At 55.5% G+C, this 10,457-nt stretch overlaps 2 protein-coding genes across 4 annotated transcripts; both read right to left on the bottom strand.

The window, feature by feature from the left end:
* Window positions 1-1,164: 1,164 nt before the first annotated feature.
* LOC143166509 (F-box/SPRY domain-containing protein 1-like) lies at window positions 1,165-2,648 on the bottom strand. The gene is made up of 4 exons (XM_076350923.1): window positions 2,489-2,648; window positions 2,098-2,200; window positions 1,840-1,885; window positions 1,165-1,527 (listed from the first exon to the last, which is right to left on the bottom strand). The coding sequence occupies exons 1-4, from the start codon at window positions 2,594-2,596 to the stop codon at window positions 1,302-1,304; spliced, it is 483 nt and encodes a 160-aa protein (XP_076207038.1). The 5' UTR covers window positions 2,597-2,648; the 3' UTR covers window positions 1,165-1,301.
* Window positions 2,612-10,233, bottom strand: LOC143166508 (ubinuclein-1-like). 3 transcript variants are annotated; one of them, XM_076350919.1, is made up of 9 exons: window positions 10,214-10,233; window positions 9,051-9,478; window positions 8,084-8,170; window positions 7,768-7,863; window positions 7,354-7,488; window positions 6,570-6,673; window positions 4,026-4,155; window positions 3,681-3,799; window positions 2,612-2,676 (listed from the first exon to the last, which is right to left on the bottom strand). In XM_076350919.1, the coding sequence occupies exons 2-9, from the start codon at window positions 9,336-9,338 to the stop codon at window positions 2,646-2,648; spliced, it is 990 nt and encodes a 329-aa protein (XP_076207034.1). In that variant the 5' UTR covers window positions 9,339-9,478; window positions 10,214-10,233; the 3' UTR covers window positions 2,612-2,645. The 3 variants fall into 3 exon arrangements, with proteins under 3 accessions (XP_076207034.1, XP_076207036.1, XP_076207035.1); XM_076350921.1 differs by lacking the exons at window positions 8,084-8,170; window positions 10,214-10,233 and having other exon boundaries at window positions 9,051-9,727; XM_076350920.1 differs by lacking the exons at window positions 2,612-2,676; window positions 3,681-3,799; window positions 10,214-10,233 and having other exon boundaries at window positions 4,092-4,842; window positions 9,051-9,727.
* Window positions 10,234-10,457: the final 224 nt, after the last annotated feature.

The following is a 10,457-nucleotide window of genomic DNA, read 5'->3' as shown; positions in this document are numbered from 1 at the left end:
CAACCGTATGACATTTAACAAGAGCAAGTGCCGGATTCTCCACCTGGGACGGGGTAGTCCTGGTTATACGTACAAACTGGGGGACGAGAGGCTGGAGAGCAGCCCTGCGGAAAGAGAGCTGGGGGTTTGGGTGGGTGGCAAGTTGGATATGAGTCAACAGTGTCCTGGGGTGCATCAAGCACAGCGTCGCTAGCCAGTCAAGGGAGGTGATTGTCCCACTCTACACTGCACTGGTGCAGCCCCGCCTCGAGCGCTGTGTGCAGTTTTGGGTGCCTCAATACAAGAAGGACATCAAACTATTAGAGTGTGTCCAGAGGAGGGCGACCAAGATGGCGAAAGGCCTCGAGGGCAAGACTTAGGAGGAGCGGCTGAGGTCACTTGGCTTATGGACTCGATGATCCTTATGGGTCTCTTCCAACTTGAGATGTTCTATGATTCTTTCTTCGCTTCAAGATTCGTGACGTGGGAAGGGAAGGCACGGAGTCGTGGGGCTCAGCAGGGGATAAACGCACGTGGTGCAAAAGGCTTTCCCGGAGCATTTGCAGGTCTGTAATAGGAGCAGGGGAAAAGGCAGTGGCTGGAGCTTTGTGTTCCAGTGACCGTGCTGGGAGGAAACCCAGGGAGAGGACAGGTTGAAAGCCATTTCCCGTCCTATTTATTTCAACCCTCTTCCGCTTTCCAACACCCTTTGCCCTTGGCTGATGGCACCAGCTCCGACCTAAGTCATCCGCAAACGCGCTGCTCACCGGAGGAGAGGTCAAAGGCCGGGAAAAGCCCCACGAGCAGAAGCCACGGGCTGACCGCAGGCCCCGCGGAAGGCGGTCAGAAACCGCAGGGGCTGGAGTTGCACTGGCATCACTCCCGCAGGGGTGCCAGACCCCGCGTGGTTCTGCCGCCGGGCTGCCACGAGCGCGCGGTGCTGTGGCGTCCGTCTGGCTCCGCTGGAGATCCGTCCCAGCCAGACTGGCGTTTCAGCGGGAACCGCAAGAACCCTCCACGGGGCAGGGGCAAGGTAACCTCCGCTGCCTTTACCTCCTCTGGATCTGACACACAAGCGTTGCATTTAAACATCCCCTCCAGGCCGTTAGCTGTGCTAGCGTGGCTATTTTGGACGAGCACCTTCAGATTCATGCCTCCAAGGGCCGCGAGAGGAAAGACAGACAGTTTCTACTTTTATTATTACAGTTTAATACAGTCTTTGATACAGGAGAAGCAGCAGGAGCCAACATGCAAAGCAATTAAAGTCATTGGGGGCTCGAGAGGGATCACCAACAGCTCCGCTCCTGTAAGCAACTGCTCTCTCACAACAGCGACGCAGATGCATCTCTAGGAGCCCGTTGCCCTATGTGCTGCCGCTCGACCGTGCCCCACAGCGCGCCGAGTTCATCGCAGATACCAAACCGACACGCAACAGTTAGGAGGAGGGGACTGGTCTTTGTCTTTTGAGGAGTCGAGTCCGTTACGTGACTAGAGTCTAGTACGCTTTGAAACCGGGAGGCCACCTTAAATCTTGTCTCTGCTGAGAGTCTGCAGAGAAGAGGGATCCTTCAGGAAGAGGCGACGGCTTTGACAGCAAGTCAGGCGATGAAGCTCAGATACTGGGCTGCAGTTTACCTGTTTCACAGAGCTGGGACCTCTCTAAGCCTACAGGCCTTTTCAATGCATCTATTAAAACACAAATGTAACCTTCTTCCCACTCCCTTCACGCCTCAGTCTTCTACTTTGCCAGCGTTTTCTCCTGCAGCCCTGCTGCAGCCAGACTCCGAGTTCAGCCAGAGCTGTGCTGCGCCCCCCGCAGTCCCTCTCCCTGCAGGCTGCTGCGGCTGCCCTTGCTCTTACCGGCAGTCCAGGCGCCCCGGAGGTTCACGCACCAATTCTAAGGGGTCTGCAAAACGCGGGCAAGGTGAGATACTCCAAGAGCTGCAAGCTGCAGGCAGCCGCTCCAGTTGTCGTTGACGAAGGGACTCACAAGGCTGGTGGCCTTTTTGGCCTCAATCCCATTCAGACCATTTAATTCTCAACCCCTCAGGACAACTCTTATGCCCTCTGCTGCCCTTCCAGCCATCCTGCCTTCTGCCGCCGCCCTGCCTGCGTTACCTGTGTAGGAGAGTCCCCAGCTGTCCTCGTCCTTGCCCAGCAGGCTGCAGAAGGTGTGGCGGTACTTGTCCAGATTCACATCCGACGTCCCGATTCCCACCATCTGGGAGGCAAGGCCAGGAAGAAGAACACAAGCTTAGCGCCTTTTCAAGCAACAAAACGCAACCGAGACTCCACCTCCGGCTCTCCCCTCCTTCTCTTGGCTCGGTGCAGAACACCCAGAGGTTTTGGTGAAGCCAAGTCAGAGGTTTCGGGACGGAGCTGAAGGCTCCCAGCTCCAATTTCCTTTCCTAAGTGAGGAGGCCCAGCTGAACTGCTGGAGAAGCTTGCTGTCCTGTTCAAAGAACACCGGACATTTCTGCGTGCCCGTAAGCGACTCTGCCCCACGTACCATGTCTGTGCCGTAGACCGGGGAGGTCATCTTGATCTCCCAGAAGTGCTGCCCGTCTGCCAGCTCTTTGTTCCCCCGGACGGCGGCGGTGCCGCAGCTGTACTCCATGTGGAAGTTCACCTTGCGGTTGTCGCAGGTCAGCAGGGTGGCCGTCGACTTATTCAGGTCGTCCCACACCCAGTTGAAATCTGTTCGGGAAGCACAGAGGGGACAAGGATGGGCAAAGGCCCTCAGGGAGCGATCCCCAAGCCAAAGCACAGGCAGACATTAGTTTTGAAGGCCTGTCAGGGGGTTGTTTTGGGGTTTTTTTTACCATTTAAGAGAGTAAATCCTAAGCTGTGCACACTGGAGAGTTGTTTGAGGCCTGAACTATTCTGCAGTGTCCCACCGGGATGGTTCGGTGCTCTGAACCCGAAGCTGTTGGCATTAACCAGCTCCCATTTTGGCTAACACGAGCCACAGACATGCTGTAGTATGGAGGTCATTCTGCTTATCCGGGGCTGGATAAATACGCCAAGACGTGCCTGGCTCGGTAATAAAACCGACCCTACACTGCCTCCGCAAGAAAGAGGAAGGGAAAGGCACGTTCCTCGCTCTGTCTGTGCACGCACATCGATGCGCCAGGGGGGAAAGGCCTTGTCACCCCTTCCCATTTTAGTATCCTGAAACAGCAGAGGTAGTAAACCGGTGCCAGAATTACAGGCGCCATTACCAACCGCGGAACTGAACCTCCCTGCAGACCTTCGTGCTGAGAGGCAACGAGAAGGCAGGAAGCGAAGCTTGCTTTGTTCTACATGAATTGGCCATCTACGGAGCAGCACCCCAGTTTGTTACAGAATAAGATGAAGACGACAGCGTGATTGATTCTCTTTTTATCCTTTGTCCCTCTCCCCTTCACCCAGCACTCTGTTCTTTGCCAGACCCCTGGGTGCCAGGGGCAGCAATCCCCCTTAGCTTTAACTGCTTTCACAGCCACCAATCTGGTCTTGTGCAGAGTCCAGTCTGTAGGATTTCAGCAATTCAGCCGAGTTCCTCCTTTCCCCAAAGATCCGTCCCTCTCTTTTGGCCTCTGCACAGAGGCTTCTTAGCACGTCTCTCAGAGTTGGCCTCTGCTTCACGAGAGCAGCCTACAGGTCACAGGGAGCCTGCTGAGAAGAGCTACAGATACATAACGTGCAAACGAGGAGCTTACTTGGCAAACTTGGCCTGAGTGTGGGCTTGGCATTCCTCCTGGTACTTGGCCATCTGCTCGGGCATGGCCCTTCCGATGGCTTCCTTTAGCTTCTGTAGAGGTTCCTTCAATCGGCCACCCTAGAGCACAGCACAGAACAGACTGAAGGTCCACATGGCCTGGTCCACCCGAGACACCCAAATCTGGCAAGTCGAGACCTTGCCAGTTCTGAATCCACACCCCCAGATGCGGCGCCTGAACCCCGCTCCGTGGAGGACACCACCACGCTAGGTAGACAACAGCTGTGCTCTGGAGATCGGGGGGAACGTGCACACGAGACAGGGCTCTGCTGCCAAATTCACTCACCTGCTCGTAGAGGTAAAGCTTACGGGCACGCTTGACCAGGGTGTCCTTACTGCACGGGAAGAAAGCAGCCAGGTGGGCGTACACCCCCGACCGGATCTGGCTGTTCAGCTCCCGGGTCTGCAGCTCTATGCTGAAGAACAAGACAAACGCAACGTTGACCAGGGATCTGGCAAGGGTTCTCTAAGCAACAGAAATGCAACTCTGATGCCACCTGGGGAGCAGGCAGGGAGGGACAAAGTACAAGCCAAACTACATGATGGTTCTGCAGATTTTAGAATCAACAGACTCGAGCCTTTTATCCCAAACTGTGCCTTTTAATCTAGTTTCAGAGTATCTGGAAAAGGAACAAAAGGATGTCGGCGGTCTCATTTAGTCTGCATTTCTTCCTGGCAGCTGAAGTGCAGGGGGCTGGCAGGCCGCCTGGGAGGGATGGCGGTTGCCTGAAGTCCTGTTCCCAGCCCATCCCAATAGGATCGCTCCCATCCTCCACATCAGGAAAGGGACTCCCTTCTGGGGATTCACTGAGGAGCCGCTCCAGGTCTAGGTCAGTTAACGAGTCCATAGCCGTCGCTGCCTGAAGCGGATCGTTATCACGGTATGGCCGAAGAGCGAGAGCAAAGGGTCAGGCATCGCCTCCGCCTCCCTTGGGGCTGGAGGTCCTGTCGGTGAAAGAGCCGCCACTTTCTGCTCTTCATCTTTTTTCTTCTGAGCATCCTTCTCCTTCTGAAACTTCTTCAGCATCTCCTTGACACTAACAGGGCCGGAGTATGTATTCTTCTTCTTCTTCTTCTTCTTACTTGCATTTAACACCATAAAGCTGTAAACAAAGTACGGAGGAGGAAAGGGAACTGAAATGAATACAAGATGAAGGGGGGGGACGAGGATACCTTCATCCCAGTTTACTTCAACCATATGCACCGATCCCCTGGAAAGTCTTAGCCCGTTAACCAATTACACCGGGAAAAATGTTCTGTTGCCTCTTTAGGTCTTAAGGTCCCGCTGCTTGCTCAGCCTGGAGGAGAGAAGGCTGAGGGGTGCCCTCGTCGCAGTCTACACCTTCCTCAAGGGGGGCAGCGGAGGGGGAGGTGCTGATCCCCTCTCTCTGGTGAGCAGCGATAGGACACGAGGAAATGGAGTGAAGCTGCGTGAGGGCAAGTTCAGAGTGGACATTAGGAAAAGATTCTTCACCGAGAGGGTGGTCGGTCACTGGAATAGGCTCCCCAGGGAAGTGGTCATGGCACCAAGCCTGTCAGAGTTCAAGGAGCGTCTGGACGATGCTCTTAGTCCTAGGGTTTAGTTTTAGGTTGTCCTGCGAGGAGCAGGGAGTTGGACTCGAAGATCCCTATGGGTCCCTTCCAACTTGACATATTCTATGACTCTATGATCCTAAGCTCATACCTGAGAGTTAAGGATAAGACTGAAGTCCTGACACTTCACCTGGTATCGGATGCCCTAAATGACACAAGGCATTTTCATTCAGTTATGTCTCTCTGTTTTTAGGTAACTTAGCTATCAGGTGTTCACTTACCCAACTTGAAATTTTAAGTTTCAGTCCCTTTTCTGTAATCCTCTCTGCTTTCTGAATGCATTTGTCCCACGACTCCTATGTCAGATTTAATAACTGTTGCCCATGAAACAACAGTTGGGGAATGATGGAAAGTTGGATGATGTTTAACGGAACTGCCCTAAAGAGATTCTGCTGGAGCAGAGGAAACTATACCCATCTGTTGGAAACCAGGGAGGCCTGAGGATACACGACTGCTATTCTGCACGCTTCTCTGCCGCTCAACTCAACTTCACAATTGATTTGAGCCATGGATTCCATTTTTAAGGTCTAGCGTGTAGCTGCCCTCCACACAGCAACCGTCCCTCCACCCATGGCCCCTACTCCAAGGATCCAAAGCTAAAGCTCTTTGCAGCTCTGCAACCTGAAACTGAGGGGAAGCAGAAAGACTCATGCAACAGGTTCATCACCTGTGCAGCCACTCACACCAGGGACAGGGCTGCCACAGCGCAAGCCTCACGTTGATGTACAAGTCCTTCCGCGCCGCAGAGAGGTGACGGAGCTTAAGCCATCTCCACCGAGTTATGCTCTTCTTTAGCTACGTGCATTATTCCAGCAAGGAAGACGGGGAAGCGCACAAACAACTAGTGCAACTGAAGCAAGAGAGAGTTAGCGCGACAGCAGCTTGACCCTTTTTGCCTATTAAAGCCAGGAAAGCAAATTCCTTTTCCTTCTCTTCAGGCTCTCCAATACCTGCTCCCACCGTCAGTGCCTAAAGAGAGCTCCAGGAAACACCAACGCTGCAGCTAGCCGTGCCGCTCTCTGCTCGGACACTCCTGCTGTGGAGCTGTGCTCCTTCCCTAATCGTCGGCTGCCTTTTTTCTCCCACTTTGGAAGCAACGGGGGTTTACCTGCTGGTGTTTACGCGCCACGCACTCAAGCCACCCCCCACTGCAAGAGGTACTACTGCAGCGTAACAAATGCCACCTGTAACCCCGAGGCAAGGTGTCGAGCAGCAAGCATTCCCTCCCCCGCCTTACCCAGCTTTTGGGAACTTGGACTTTTTGGATTTCTTTTCCTTGTCGTAAGAATCATCCTTCTTCTTCTTCTTCATTTTTTCACCTCCATCTTTCAACTTCCGCTTCTGGAGAGGGTTAAAACCAAGTCACAATCAAAGCGTCTCCTGCTCATGGAATTGGACCTGCACCCCCAGAGCCCCTTTGGGCCCTCTCCCAGGAATTTGAGAACAGCTCCTTCCCCGCCGGACACGTTGACCCAACCCCCATACACGTATCACCACATTCGGGCACACGCTGTCTTCAACATTTCACAGCGCACCTAGCTTTTACACTAGAGACGATCGATCCTACCAAGAAAGGGGAAGGGATGCCAAGTGCTCCTGCTCTTTCCCCTTTTAGCCGCATCGCTTCGGCATTAGGAAAGCGGGGCTGTCTCCAACAGACATTGCCACCGAAGAGGAGCACCAGTTTCCCAGCAGAGTCTCCAGCACACCTCAGATGAGAAAGAGAAGAACCCTCAAACATATCGTGGCATCCCCATAATGCTATGTGACTTTTCAGGGGGACAAGCGGCTGCTGCCACCTACTCCAGGAACTAGGCAACCCCAGGAGTCGTCTCATCCATGCCAGACATGCTTCATTTTACTATCAAATATGGGGATAGAATGGGATTTGAAGTGCTCATCCCTATTCTGTCCACGCCAATTCACAAATCTCTCTCTACTTTGAATGTCAACACACTTTTCATGCAGCAAAGCCACCGAGCTCTAACAGAGGAAATAACCGAGAAAGCTGGCTTGCTGACCTTGGGACACTTCTTCTTCTTCTCTTTAGCACAGTCATCATCAGATTCAGATGCTGACCGAAACTGCAGTGTTCCCGAGTTGACGTAAAACCCTCCATACTTTGTAGTAAGAGAAGCTGGAACAAGCTCATCGTACTGGAAGTAACGGAGAACAAGCCACTGTAAGCTTTGTCGCTTTACTCTGTAGCTGAGCTGCTTGGAGAACGGAGCGGGACTCGAGCTCCCCCAAGAACAGACGGGGCTGCGGACACGCCTGCTAACCAGCATTCTCCTGCCACGCGCTTGCCCCGGGAGCTCTCGTTCCCCAGCCCTGGCACACCCCCGGCTTGCGCCCAGTTCAGGTTCTCCCCAGATGCCAGCTCAGCCCCCCAGGCCGCTGCCTTTAACCACCCTCACTCCTGCCCCAGTACTCACCGCTTCAGAGTTATCGATGAAGGAGTCAGATTCGTCGTATCCATACCCCATATCAATCAAGTCCTGAATACGGTCCTTCCTACGTCTCTTGCCACCCTAAACAATAAAAGATTGACAGTGTGTTCATCCTTCTTTTCCAGTTACCGCGGGGATGGCCCCGATACAGGACACTGACATTGGCTCCAGTACAGAAGAGAGAACGAGATCTTTTTTGCTCCTAGCAAAAGCAGAACCAAACCAGCGTTAACTTAGGGTTGAGAGCTGAACAGCATTGCCCATTCCAAGGGATAACGTAATAGAAAGAAGAAAAACATACATATTTTTCTTCAAACTTCCTAGCAAGAGCCTCCGCTTCATGCCGTTCCTTTTCGTCATCATTAAAGGGATCAGCAGGGTCTTTCTTCTGTAGAAATAAGAGAGACAAAACCATCAGACTCAATCCCGTCACGCTGCCACCAAAACCCCATGCATTAGACCCATCACGACTAGAGCATCCAGGCAGAAGCTCAGAGAAATCAACCTTTAGTACGGTATTCTGAGAGTGTCGCTAGGTTTTGGGTGCTCTCTCAGCTAGTTCTGTACCCGTGTCTGCTTCTCACGACTCTCAAAACGGAAAAATAAGCAGCATGAACCGTCAGCTGACTGCTAAACAGTTCTGAAGAGCAACGGTAAAAATGAGCAGAATCAATCAACTTTCTTTTCAGAGAAAAACACCCATAAGACAAAGTTCAGATGCTACAGAAGGTTGCATGCCGCCGTACCCCGAGAAATGGCTTTCAACAGGCAAACAGAACTGTCAGGCAACACCTGAAAGCACCACGTCCACCACCCGGGAAGAGACGCCAAGCGCTAAGGTGTAAATATTCACGTGCAGTAGAGCGGGGTCCCCAAACGGATACGGCCACGTACCGTACAAGCATCTCTCCTTTTGACGCTCTTTGGAAAAGAGCTGCTCACAGCTGCCAGCAAGCCACCTACCAAAAATCCCTTTCCACCAAGCAACTCCAAGCTAAACGAGCAGCACGTCCCACACTGCCACCAACACATCACCCTTCCGACGTGACCTTCCAGCCGGGGCGAAGGAGTGTGACGGTGTGGCCTGACCACAAGAACCCCTGTCTGGATGCCAGTTCTCCTGCCTGCGGGATGCCTGACCACCCTCCTTCCACCTCGCCACTAACACACAACCAACGCTCAAAACAGCATTAACACTCCAATACTGAAGAAGCCCTTGAAATCTTCAGACACGACGTAGGTTCCCCACAGGCCACGAGGACACTTACCTTGTCTCCTGAGGAACCACCTTTTACCTTCCCTCGACAACTCTTGAGAAGATCCGGGTAGAAAAACTCTGGACAACGCTTGTGGTCCGGCTCGAAGAGAGTGAGTGTGATTCGAACAGCTGTTGCAGCCGGTTCAGAGTCCTGGGGCTGCTCTCCATCGTCTTTCCGAGACCTTTTCAAGAAGCTGCTGCTCAGCGGACCGTGGAGAGTGGTGAATGAAACCCTGTGGGGCTCCGTCATGGCTACGGCCAGGTCTGACCAGTCCTCACGGCATAGTTCCCATTGCATCAGAAAAGGTCTGCCCCAGCTGCACAGGTTATGGGTTTCACCGGCTGGTTAAGGACAACTGAGAACGATGGCAGTGGAACGAGGCGTTTGGGTTTGAAGTTTTCTTGGGAAACGACAAAGGCCCGTGCTGCTGGCGCTTGCTGCCATCATTACAGAGGAAGGAAGACAGAAAGACAGACAGACAGACAGACAGACGTCAACCCTCGGACCAGAATTCCCTCCAACGCTGGCAGCCCCCACGCTGTCGCTTCTGCCCACCCCCACGTCTCTCTCTCAACGCCACACCGCTCCATTCCCACAGGCTGGAGGAACTACAGCTGTCGAGGAAACCGAACCAGACTTGCGGGGACACGGCCCAGCGGCCCCGGGCAGAAGCGCCGGCCCGGGCTGCACCGCCTCGGGCCAGGGCTCCGCTCCGGCCAGCAGCTCTCCCGCCGCACGGGGGCCCGGACACCCCGCACCGGCCCCTCCTCGCTGCCCTCCGACCCGACCCGAGCTCCCCCCGGCCGCCCCCCCCTCTCCCCGCCGGGAAGGGAAGCGCGGAAGGCTCCGCCGAGACCCCCCGCACCCTCGGAACTCCGCCCGAAACACCGTTAAACCGACGGGCCCCGGAGCAGGCCGGCCTCGGGGGCACCCGCCGGCGACGTCCCGCGCCCTCGGGGCTCCCCTCCGGCCCCGGGAGAGCGACCCCGTCCCCAGCACCCGCGGGGTGCTGAGGGGAGCCCGGGGGCTGGCTGCGCCGCCGGAGGGAGCCCCGGCCGCGCTGAGGAGAACGGGGTCCCCGGGGCCGAGGGGGGGCCCCGGCCGGCCGCGGGGCCGAGGGGGGAGCGCGGGACGCCGCTGGCCGGGCGGGGGCGGGGCCAGCCCGCACTCACCGGCGCCGACTGACTCCGGGGGGGGCGTTGCCCTCGCACTGAAGCCACGCCCCCCCCCGCCACCGGCCGGGCGCGCGTCACGAGGGTGGGCCTATCCCCGCCGCCCCTCCGCCGCGGGTGCCGCCCTCGCACCTGCGGCAGCCCTCGCGCGGCGGCGAGAGGGGCAAGATGGCGGCCCGGCGCCGGCGACGCTCGCTCGCGTCCCCCTCAGCGCAGCCAAAGCCACCCGGGCGCCGGCCACCGC

Source organism: Aptenodytes patagonicus, chromosome 13 (assembly GCF_965638725.1).
Source record: "Aptenodytes patagonicus chromosome 13, bAptPat1.pri.cur, whole genome shotgun sequence".
In the NCBI taxonomy this organism is placed as follows: domain Eukaryota; kingdom Metazoa; phylum Chordata; class Aves; order Sphenisciformes; family Spheniscidae; genus Aptenodytes; species Aptenodytes patagonicus.
This window is presented reverse-complemented; position numbering and strand designations above follow the sequence as displayed.